This window comes from Ipomoea triloba, chromosome 4 (assembly GCF_003576645.1).
Source record: "Ipomoea triloba cultivar NCNSP0323 chromosome 4, ASM357664v1".
Classification (NCBI taxonomy): domain Eukaryota; kingdom Viridiplantae; phylum Streptophyta; class Magnoliopsida; order Solanales; family Convolvulaceae; genus Ipomoea; species Ipomoea triloba.
Window position 1 is genome coordinate 23,066,479 of NC_044919.1, and position 12,802 is coordinate 23,079,280.

A 12,802-nucleotide genomic window follows, 5' to 3' on the forward strand; every position below is an offset into this window, starting at 1 on the left:
GGCAACTCTAATTCACACAATCATAAATCTACATTCACGATTTCTATACTCTACATTCACACTTTGAAATCTCTACATTCAAACATTTTTGGACAACTCTATATTCAGCAATATGTTTACTTAAAAAAAATAAAAAAAATTTAAAAAAAAAAGAAGACAAAAACGACGTAGTTTTGGACCCAGGTCCACCTTGCAAGGTGGACCTGGGTCCACAGCATAATTTGCAGCAAAGAAGATGATGTGGGTGGCGGGGAAGCCCAATGCAAATTATTATGTGGACCATGGTCCACATAGCTGTGTGGACCATGAATATAAGGTACATTATTTTTGTACTGAAGGTACATTATTTGATAGTATATATAAAATAATGTATTTTCAGTAATTAAATAATGTACCCTAAAATATGTACTTTATGTAAAAAATAATGTACTTTTAGTATATTAAAAATGTACCTTTTATTTATGGTCTATGGTACATGCAATAATGATCAGAAGGACAAGTGGTGGACCGGTGATAATTATTTTAGTTGGATGAGATTGATGCAGTGTCCGACTCAATTCCAAACTTATTAAAATTTTAAAAATAAAAATAAAATCTATTTTAAATTTTATTTTTTGGTGGCTCAGTACGTTAAACGACAGAACTACTATTATTTGTCACGATTGGAACTTCCACCAAATTTTAAAACTCTGAAATACAACTTTTTTAGTTGGAATATTAGATTGTATTTTAAAAAAAAATTAACTACAAAGTGATCTCATTAAGGAAATCTCTTTAATATCTTATTCTATAATATTTTTTAAAATGTTTTGTTATGTGTCACTTTTTTTCATTTTCAATTCGACTTATATGTATATACTATATTACTAGCTTAGTAAAGTACAATGAATAGATTTACAAAATACATCACTTGATTTGTTTTATACCAGCTACATATTAGGACCTAGACTGATATATAAGGTTTAGGTCTGTGAACTATATTATTTGTAATTGTTTTATATTATATAGTTTTTGGTTATTACTTAGTCTTGTAACAATAACCTGTATGTTAGGAGGGTTCTCAGGTTAGCTGTGTTAAGAGGACTCTCCCTCTCTCTCTTGTTCAGTTGAGAAATTCAAACTCATTATTTTAATCAGGTCGAACGCATATTCACGAACTAGCTAGCTTTAGTAGTATAATTCAGGTACGAGTTCACGATCATATTATCACATTAATGGATGGGCTAAGTGTACGGCAGTCCAGCTTACTTCATAATGCAGATTACTGAGAGGGAGTGGCGATACATGAACTAGCTTGTAGAATATAATGCTTTATAATTCACGTTATTGTAAAATTTTTAGTATAATGGTTATGCCCATTTATTAATTGATTGGTATTGTAATTAATTATTTACATTGATAAAGTGGAAGTTAATTCNATTTCTTATAAATTTTTTATATGAAATCACTCTTTTGTAAAGTTTTTGTACATGATAAGTAGTCATTTAACAGAGGAGCTGCAAAGAAGGGGTTGTTATGCCGTGGACCGAGGTCCACCTTGCAAGGTGGATCTGGGTCTACATTCACATACACTATACTCTACATTCACACTTTGTAAACTCCACATTCACACATTACAGGATTATATGATACTCTACATTCACACTTTGTAAATTCCACATTCACACATTGTAAATTCCACATTCACACATTACAGGATTATATGTTTAGTAACTATATTACCACTGTTATGCATTCACACACTCAAAACTCTATATTCACAGGTCCTATACTCCATATTCACAACTTGAGAACTCCACATTCACACATTACAGGGCTACAAGTTGCTAGAACTTCTTAACTCTATTACAGATTCACACATGCATAACTCTACATTCACGATTTATATACTCCATATTCACAATTTGAAACCTCCACATTCACACATTTCTGGGCAACTCTAATTCACACAATCATAAATCTACATTCACGATTTCTATACTCTACATTCACACTTTGAAATCTCTACATTCAAACATTTTTGGACAACTCTATATTCAGCAATATGTTTACTTAAAAAAAATAAAAAAAATTTAAAAAAAAAAGAAGACAAAAACGACGTAGTTTTGGACCCAGGTCCACCTTGCAAGGTGGACCTGGGTCCACAGCATAATTTGCAGCAAAGAAGATGATGTGGGTGGCGGGGAAGCCCAATGCAAATTATTATGTGGACCATGGTCCACATAGCTGTGTGGACCATGAATATAAGGTACATTATTTTTGTACTGAAGGTACATTATTTGATAGTATATATAAAATAATGTATTTTCAGTAATTAAATAATGTACCCTAAAATATGTACTTTATGTAAAAAATAATGTACTTTTAGTATATTAAAAATGTACCTTTTATTTATGGTCTATGGTACATGCAATAATGATCAGAAGGACAAGTGGTGGACCGGTGATAATTATTTTAGTTGGATGAGATTGATGCAGTGTCCGACTCAATTCCAAACTTATTAAAATTTTAAAAATAAAAATAAAATCTATTTTAAATTTTATTTTTTGGTGGCTCAGTACGTTAAACGACAGAACTACTATTATTTGTCACGATTGGAACTTCCACCAAATTTTAAAACTCTGAAATACAACTTTTTTAGTTGGAATATTAGATTGTATTTTAAAAAAAAATTAACTACAAAGTGATCTCATTAAGGAAATCTCTTTAATATCTTATTCTATAATATTTTTTAAAATGTTTTGTTATGTGTCACTTTTTTTCATTTTCAATTCGACTTATATGTATATACTATATTACTAGCTTAGTAAAGTACAATGAATAGATTTACAAAATACATCACTTGATTTGTTTTATACCAGCTACATATTAGGACCTAGACTGATATATAAGGTTTAGGTCTGTGAACTATATTATTTGTAATTGTTTTATATTATATAGTTTTTGGTTATTACTTAGTCTTGTAACAATAACCTGTATGTTAGGAGGGTTCTCAGGTTAGCTGTGTTAAGAGGACTCTCCCTCTCTCTCTTGTTCAGTTGAGAAATTCAAACTCATTATTTTAATCAGGTCGAACGCATATTCACGAACTAGCTAGCTTTAGTAGTATAATTCAGGTACGAGTTCACGATCATATTATCACATTAATGGATGGGCTAAGTGTACGGCAGTCCAGCTTACTTCATAATGCAGATTACTGAGAGGGAGTGGCGATACATGAACTAGCTTGTAGAATATAATGCTTTATAATTCACGTTATTGTAAAATTTTTAGTATAATGGTTATGCCCATTTATTAATTGATTGGTATTGTAATTAATTATTTACATTGATAAAGTGGAAGTTAATTCAAAGGCAATATAATAATGTATATATAGTTGGGAATGGTGGTTTATATACTGGCACTTTGACCTATAAATATATAGGGCAGGTGAGATAGGATGGAGTATATGGATAGGGGGAATTCACCTTGATTACATGGTGCCAAAACAATGCACTACCAAAGATTCCATTGAATGCATCACCAGTCATGTCAGTCAACAAACACGCTAAACACATACAACGGTAAAATTAACTGTAATAACGGATAACAACTGTAACAGTATCCATGCACATCAACTGAGTTAATACCAACATCAACTGAGTTAATACCAATTTAGTCATTGAGTATAGTAATTTTTCTCAATTTAGTTATAAATTACATTTTGTGCTTAATTAAGTTATCGATTTTGATTGTTTTACCTAATTAAATCCCTTAAAAACTAAATCAAGAAAAATAGATATAGTCGGTGACTAAATTTGGTAACAACACTATAGTCGAAAACTAACTTGGGTAAACTACTATAGTCGAGGACTAAATTGGATATTAATAGAGGTGAAATTACCAAACTATCTTATCACATAACTCAATTGGATAAAACCATTAAAGTCTATGACCTAATTAAGCACCAAAAGTTATTTAGGGTTAAATCGAGAAAAATCACTATAGTTAATATTAAATTGGATATTAACTCTACATAAACACTATGCCCTATTTGATAATATAGTTAGCTTATCAATCAATTTTAACTTGTTTGATCACTATTAGCTTTTTGACTTGGTTAAACGACAGCCAATATAATTGTTTAAATTAATTAAATTTTTGTAATAGTTTAGTACTCCAAAATACAAAAATTCAACGATAAGTTTTTTGAGAAAGTCATTTTGTATGTAATCAGCGCCAAACATCTCTCTACAATCAGCTAAGTGTTATCAACTAGTCAAACTCACTAACCTAACCAGCTAACAGCTATTTACCCGTATTTAAGAAATCAAAATTATTTACTCTATTTCAGCCATGGTAAAAATATATATGACAATTTTACACTACATGCTCTAATTTTTACATTCTTATTTCCACCTATTTCTACAGCAATTCAACACCAAATATATATGTAGTTCTCTAATCACCACATACAGAACATGAATGATCAAGTTATTGGCTGGACAGGAACAAGTATTTTAGGATCTAACGACGACATCATTAAAAGATCGGATCTCTTTCTCTCTTTTTCTTCCCTGGTCGGTTCAGAGTTGTTCTTTCAGCTCCTTGGCTTCCATTGATGTTGCTTCTTGACCTTTATTCATTGTCTAAGTAGAGATACCATGAATTGGATCAATCTCAGCCCTTGATTTCCATGATCATATTGATGAGGTGATATAATATTCCATCTCTTGCATAATTAGAATTTATACTGTACTAAAGGAATACTTAATAACCATGACTGATTCTTTTATATCCTTCCAGCTTACAATCAAACCCTCCCAAACTGCACTAAAAATAAGCAACCAAAAAAAAAAAATTAATCATCGCATTATATTAATAAAATACATTTTAAAAAAAACAATTAATTAGTAGCTGTATTTAGAGACAGTGATAGATGTCTCACCAGATGTTTTGTAGGTCAGCTGTTTGTGTTATATTAATGGAATGAACACAAGTTGTTGCTGGTGAATCCGTTTTGATTAATGAATTTTTGTCTTTGGTCTTCCACACCCCACAATAGCTGTCCATTGCCCTGAAAATGATATATTTGTCACATAACCGTAATAATACAATACACTACATACTACATTATAGGGACATACTGTATCATGATACAGTAAGATACACCATCTTTTTTTGTTCCATCTAATAAATAATAAGTTTGTACAATCAATTAATATGTAACAAGATCAAACAACCTTGGTCATGTCCGACGGTTCAGGGGAAAAAATGAATGTAAATAGTGTTTTTTGTTTTTGTGTGTTTAATTTCCACAATGTTGTAGAAGGCGCTAGGCGCTAGTCGAGCGCCCTAGCGCCCGGGAGAGACTAGCACCTAGAGTGCCTAGGCAATCAAGTAATAATAATAAGAAAAAAACAAACAAAAAAAAATACTTAATCGAGTTAGCCGAGTTGGGTGACTCGAACGCCTAGTTGGCAACTCAGGCTTTGACCGACTCGAACACTTAGGCCACCTAGTCGACCGACTAATATCGACTTAATTAAGAGTAAATTTGCATGCATAAATACCTGATTGAAAAGGTTATTGTTTATGATATGGGGTGGTTGTTGAAAGAGGGGCGGTGCAGAGGGGCAGTCCAAGAGAGAGAAATCGTCGCAATTGGGAGGTGAAGTGGGTATTGTCAACACAGTATTTGCGTCAGAAACCACAGCTGAGGGGGTATGTGTGGTGGTAGGGTTACATTGCTGCATATTAGGCATTGGAAATGTCAAGCCATTCGCCCTCTGAATATTCATCTCCTGAAAATTTTATAAAATTTATTAATAATACATTTACCAAAATATAAACATATTTCCTTTCAAAAAAAAAAAAAGAAAAGAAAAAGAAAACCAGAATATTACTCCATGCTTAATAAAATCATTTAAAAAGAAATACTGGAGTAGGTATTTAATTAATTATTTTAATTTTAAAGAATGATAGCATACCTGGTCTGGTCTAACCATGAGAGTGTCCAAATCCATGCCATAGTCATAAAACATGGGACTCACTGAAGCAAGCTTCATGGACAGAAACTGAAGGAAAAAAAAAGTTTTACTTGTTTAGTAAATCCGAAATTCATTTTGTTGAAGATCATATATATATATATATATATATATATATATATATATATATATATATATATATATATAGATTCATAAATCATAATTATGTGCGAATTGACCTTAACGTGTGAACGTGCGAACTTCTGAAAGATTGCACTGTACTTACTATACGATTGCACCGCAAGATTTTCCAGGCATTTCTGGGCCATAGCGGTGCAATCATGTAGTAGTTGCGGTGTAATCTTTCAGAAGTTTGTATATTGGCAAGTTAAGGTTAGTTCTCACCTGATCATGATTCTCTCTCTTTAATTATTGTAAACTTCAAAATTTAGTAATAATAAAGTTTTATCTTTTGATTTCTTAAGGTGTAAGGTATAGATATGTCCACACTTTTTACATGAGAGATGTTAACACTTGAACCTCCTATAGTTGAAAGGGAAGATTCTAATGAATTACCTCAACTTGATTTTGCAAGGATTGGACATAGTTGATTATTTCATCTAACATAAGGGCCTTTCCAGTAACCTGTTTTGAGTCAGACCACATGAACATTGTCAGACAAAGAAAGAAAGTATTTTACTGTTGTTTCTACACAGATTAATAATTAACTTTTGTTACTAGTCTTGTCTTTGGGCTGTGGGTGTATGTGAATAGAAATACAAGTAAAAGACAATATGGTGAACTCCACATGTATATAATCACCTTGTCACAACCAGGAACAAGACCTTGCAGTATCTTCATCCTTTCACTGATTTTCTCTCTCCTTACCTGAAAAGATACAGAAAGTAATATTATTATTAATTTTTTTTTTTTGGTGTAAAATATCAGAGGATTATTTTTTTTGATGTAACATATATACTTAATTCATAGCTAGCATTGATTATGGTCAAAATATGGTACCCTTTCAGCAAGACTGTGGCTGTCTGTTGCCTGGCCCCTTCTTGCCCTCACATGGATGTAGCCTGTAGGGGCCTCTTCAGGACATTTCTTGTCCTCTTTGGTCTTTTTCTCTTTGCCTTCTTTCACTGCATTACCATTGCCCCCTTTTCTCTGCCTCTTTCCTTCTTCACCCTCTTTCACATTCTGCAAAAAAATGTTTTGTAGATACTAAATCAGTAAAACAAAACAAATATTTAGCATGCCTCTGAGAAGAGAAGAGATAAATCACGATAATTCAGTGGCTTAGCAAGCATACTTAAATATCAGGACATACAAGGTATCTGCCCAGTTTAGACATAACCTGAGTGGCTCAGCAAACATGACCAAATACGTGTGCGCACAAGACATTTGCCCACTTGGACACACAAGACATCTGTCTACTTTGGACAGAATCCCCAGTGACTCAACAAATTGGGCCAAATACCCATGCACACAAGATATCTGCCCACTTACTTTGACATAATCTGGATGCTTCCGAATTTCGAACCTAACTATCTTCTCACAAATACTGTCTACTAAACTATTAAACTAAGTTTTTAGGACAATTTTTTTTTATTTTAATTGCATGAAAACAACAAAGAAAGGAAAGTATAAATATGTATGTATATTTACTTTTACATTTCTCCAATTTAAAAATATAAAATATAAAATGGAGAAAGAAAGACTGAGGAATTAAAATAGACACAGCTTTGGGGTTGTTGGTAGAAATATAGTTTTCTTCAGTTTTGGTACCTTAGATTGAGCAGAGTTCATAGAAGAGTCTTGCTTGGATTTCCTTTTCTTGGGCATTAATGGAGGAGATTGGTAAGTGAGTTGCTCCCCACTCTCAGGTTTGTTAGTGACAGAAGAAGAAGGAGAGGGAGAGAACTCATTAATATTGTTGTGGTGGTGGTGAGAGTGAGAGACAAGGCCATGGCTTACAGTGGAGAGCTCCTGAAGAGATTCAGATTGGTAAAACTGAGAAAAACTATCGTTTGGTTCATCCAAGAAGCTGCCGGAGGGCATCTTATAAATGGGAGGGGAATTGGGTTGCAGAAACACTGATGATGTTGAATCAAGAAGGCATTGGTATGAAGGGAAAGCTGCCATTTCTCTGTTTTTTCTTTGTTTTCTTTTCTTGCAGATTGGATAGGAAATGGCTGTAATTTCTTCAAGAAAATGAATTGAAGGGAGAGAAGGGATGAGCAGAAATTGGATTGTGGGTCTGAGGAAATCTCTAGTGGTCAGGTTTATATAAAGGCTATGAGGCAGAGGAGAGAGAGAAAACGCAAGCCAAAAATATTGAAAAAAAAAAAAAAAAAAAAAAACCCTTATTATTATTATTATTATTAATTTTTTTCCTACATTTGACTGGTCTTGTCAAAGCATGGCAATGGGGGAAGATGGCCAGATGGGGGCTATTAAAGATCAGAGTATATATTTATCTACACACATCTATATATCAGTTTTATGTATGCAACAATTTTCGTAAATAAGGTAACGATTTAATGCCATTTTTACCAACTTACTTTTACACAAAGTAAAATTCAATTTCATTATATATGTATACCTCAGCATATATTGTGTGAGTGACTAGAAAAAGTTCACAACTACTTTAGAGTGTTCATTGAGTAAAATTAGCCTAGAGTGTTCATAGATGATCGACTCTAACAAAAAAGGTCATTAAGTCACTCACACTAAACACTAGGAGTCAAAATTGTAACATTATGATTACCCAGTGCTGTAATCATATTAGTTGGGGTTGTCATGCCCAGCTAAGAAGTTAGGAGTAAATTTCATTGGGTGAATTATTCAATGAAAAAATTGATATTTAAATCCTTGAATTATTGCGATATTGTCCTTTTTTATTTTCTCCTAAATTATGATGTTATTGATGTATTTAGTGTTTACCTTTAATTTACCCCTTCAAATTTGATCAGAGTAGTTTTATGTATGACTTAATGCCATATGGATCTTCCGAGTATGGTGATTTTACCACGTTTAATCCTATACTTTCAAATTGATGCACCCGTAGTTAGGACGATTAACGAACCGAGCATAAACGAACGGAGGTTGTTCGTGTTCGCTTGTTAAGGATTTTGGAGTGTTCGTGTTTGTTTGTACGTTAAAGTTTTGAAAATTCTGTTCGTGTTCGTTTGTTAAGCGTTTATTAGTGTTTGTTAATGTTCGCGTTCGCAAACATGTTTGCGAACGTTAACAAACATGTTTATGGACGTTCATGAACAATGAATAACCAAATACCTGCATATATTCATGATCACAATTCATTCATGAACAACACAATCTATGTTCACGAACACTATATATGTATATGTATATATGTGTGTGTGAACATGTTAGTGAACATTATTAGCGAATACTAAGCGAGCTTATCTGCAAACATTATTAAACAAACACAAACGAGCTTGTTTACTATCTCTTACCAAACGAGCTTACCATTGTTAAGATTCTGTTTGTTTATGAACTGACCTCTAAATTTTGTTTGTTAATGTTTGTTTAGCTTAATAAACGAACATAAACGAACGCTTACCGAACACGAACACGTGTAGTTTTTCGAAAGCTCTGTTCGCTAACACCCTTACCTGTGGTCCTTCGACTTTCAAATTGTTATCATCCGTAGTTCAAGTTTACTACCCATGATCCATCAACTTTTAAAACTTAACCAATTGTGGTCCTCCTAGAAGGACCATGGGTTAAAGTTTGATAGTTGAAGGATCATGGGTGCAGTAGTTAACTTGGACCGCGAATGGTAACAATTTAAAAGTCGAAGGACTACGGGTAGTCAATTTGAAAGTTTAGAACTAACCGTGATAAAATCATTATACTCAGAGGATCTCATATAATATTAACTCTGTTATCAATCTCCCAACAAAACTATCAAATATCGATAAAACAAGTTTAAAATTTCAAATTATGTTAGACTTTCATGTAACTTGAAACTACCCTTTCCCTTTGATTATTCTCCTAAAAGTCAAATAAATCTTATTTTAAATGGATTTGACAGTTTAATATTGCTTTTAAAATATCCTTTTTTTTTTTTTGAGAATGCTTTTAAAATATCCTTCAAATTTTAAGATTTTAAATTGTTCTATTGATATTTATGGTTCTCTTAAAGTTGAACAATAAGATTAGTCACTTTTATGATAATTATTTATGGGGCAAATGCAGATGTATCCCCTGCGTAATTTAATATTCTTTTTGTCCCGTTTTGTGAGAATTTGCTTGTTAAAAAAAATAATTAAGATATATATAATACATTTTTTTTTAGAAAGTGGATTGGGAAAAGGCAAAATGAATAATTTGTCGATTTAAAAAAGAGAAATGTCAGTAGCGTTTAAATTTAAAAATATACATTATTTTGAGTGAGACTCAAAAGGGAAGTAGAACTAATACAATGAGATGCATGAAATATCAATTTTTAGATACATGGAAAAAAAAACAGTTATTATTGCATAGATCACGGTCTACACACAGCTGTGTGGATCATAGTCCAAAAACACATAAATTTTATTATTTTAATTCATAAAATACATTATTATTACACATAAAGTACATTATTTTAACTCAAAAAATATGTTATATTACCCACAAATTTCATTATTTTAACATATAAAGTACATTATACTTTATTCTAACTCATAAAATGCATTATCCTAAGTTCTAACACATAAAGAAAATTATTCTCTAACTCATAAAATGCATTATTCTAAATTCTAACACATAAAGTACATTATTTTTAACTCATAAAATACATTATATCTTACTCCATAAATTTCATTACTCTAATACATATACAGTATATTATTCTAACACATAAAGTATATTATTCTAACACAAAGTACATTATTCTAACTCATAAAATACATTATCTTAATTTCAAAATATTCATTATTGTAACGCGCACATAGAAAAAAGATTTCTTTTAACATCAAAATGATGTGGTTTGAAATATAAAGATTACATAAATTTGAGATAATTCACACGCACTCACAATATATCGTTAAAAAATAAATAAATAAAGAAAAAAAGGAAAAAAAAAAGAAAAAAAAGAAGAAAAAGAAAAAAGAAAAGAGAGAGACACTAGGCCTACGCCCTTTAGAAACTCTAAAAAACATGTAAATCGTGATGTGTTGCCATTTATTCAGAAGAAACTTTTTATTCTCTAATTAATCAGCATAATCTTAACTCCGTAAATAGAAAAATCATAGGCAGAGCTGTAAAGGTGTTCATATGTTTAGGTTTTAAAAATTTTGACAATTATATAATTCCATTACGTGAGATTACACATACATACACACAAGCATACATACACACATACACATAGAGATGCATACATATATACATACATACATACATACATACATATATATATATATATATATATATATATATATATATATGTATGATCGCGTTCAGGGCGTACTGGCAGCCCAGGAGAGAACTGCGGACGAATCACAGCGCGCCACGTGTCCGGAATGTAGTTGCACCTAACGTTATAACTAGGTGCACGTAATGTTATAACTAGGTGCACATAGGTACACCCAGGTGCATAAATGTTAACAACGTAAATTACTTGCACCTGTAAGTAAAATAGGTGCACACGTGCAAGTAAAATGTATTACAAGTGCAAGTAAATTGTACAATGAGCATTAATACTAAGTGCACCTAATGTTATAATTAGGTGCACCTAATGTTATAATTAGGTGCACCTAATGTTATAACTAGGTGCACATAGGTTGCACCCAGGTGCATGAATGTTAATAAAGTAAATTACTTGCATAAAATGTATTGCAGATGCAAGTAAAATGTATTATAGCTGCAAGTGAATTGTACACTGAGTATCAATACTAAGTGCACCTAATGTTACGTTATAACTAGGTGCACATAATGTTATAACTAGGTGCACCTAATTATAAATTAGGTGCACCTAAGTTGCACTAGGTGCATGAATATTAACAAAGTAAATTACTTGCATTTGTAAGTGAAAATATTTGAGAAAGTAGGTGCATGAATATTAACAAGGTAAATTACTCACACTTGTAAATGAAAATAGGTGCGAAAATAGGTGCGCTTGTAAGTGAAACTAGGTGCACTTGTAAGTGAAACTAGGTGCACCAAAGTTCCAGTTATAAGAAAATCCCGTTATACAACTAATATAAACACGCACTTCACATATATACCACCTTATATTCGAGCTTCTCACGTAATAATATAATGCGAGTCGTCCTATGTAGGAAATTGTGAACAGTGGTGTTACACGAATGCACGTGAAATGGCAAAGTAATGTTGGTCACTTGGTCGACTCTTTGACGTGAACGGGTGAGTATTAGTCGCAGTGATTCAGAGATTACACAAAAGACTGGGGGAAATGATGATTCGAGTCAGCTAGTATAGGTACGTACTTTCCTTCCAGACAATACATGCACCATGGCTGATCCATCTGAGTTAATACAATGACTATTCATTTCTTCATTTCTGTCCACACTTGCACATAATACTCTCCCATAATTGTCACCGAACTACTTATCTAACTTCTACTGTACATTATTTGTACTTTCTCTTTTCCGCCATGCGCATAACTTTTCCATCTACTTACTATTTCTTAAATCATGATACCTAGCCTGATCTCTTTAACTCTATCAGTGTTTAAATTAATATAATTAACCTTTTTTTAGACAAAGTTTTGTTGAGTTAACTAAATTTGAGATTCTTATAAATGAAATTCTAAGTCGATTTCTATACCGGGTAATTGCTGGTCAACTTGCTAATGTTAGACA

General features: G+C 32.1%; 1 protein-coding gene across 2 annotated transcripts; it reads right to left on the reverse strand.

Moving 5' to 3' along the window:
* Positions 1 to 4,300: 4,300 nt before the first annotated feature.
* LOC116017760 (transcription factor bHLH137-like) lies at positions 4,301 to 8,221 on the reverse strand. 2 transcript variants are annotated; one of them, XM_031258390.1, is made up of 8 exons: positions 7,758 to 8,221; positions 6,987 to 7,169; positions 6,789 to 6,854; positions 6,543 to 6,611; positions 5,970 to 6,056; positions 5,553 to 5,783; positions 4,928 to 5,056; positions 4,301 to 4,807 (listed from the first exon to the last, which is right to left on the reverse strand). In XM_031258390.1, the coding sequence occupies exons 1-7, from the start codon at positions 8,112 to 8,114 to the stop codon at positions 4,961 to 4,963; spliced, it is 1,089 nt and encodes a 362-aa protein (XP_031114250.1). In that variant the 5' UTR covers positions 8,115 to 8,221; the 3' UTR covers positions 4,301 to 4,807; positions 4,928 to 4,960. The 2 variants fall into 2 exon arrangements, with proteins under 2 accessions (XP_031114250.1, XP_031114248.1); XM_031258388.1 differs by having other exon boundaries at positions 4,301 to 4,812.
* Positions 8,222 to 12,802: the final 4,581 nt, after the last annotated feature.

Excerpts from the sequence above, each read along its gene's own strand:
- LOC116017760 (XM_031258390.1), bottom strand. The coding sequence starts at position 8,114 with ATGGCAGCTTTCCCTTCATACCAATGCCTTCTTGATTCAACATCATCA. Across the intron at positions 7,170-7,757 it reads TGAACTCTGCTCAATCTAAG|AATGTGAAAGAGGGTGAAGA; the intron begins GTACCAAAACTG and ends ATTTTTTTGCAG. Across the intron at positions 5,057-5,552 it reads ACAATAACCTTTTCAATCAG|GGCAATGGACAGCTATTGTG; the intron begins GTATTTATGCAT and ends TATCATTTTCAG.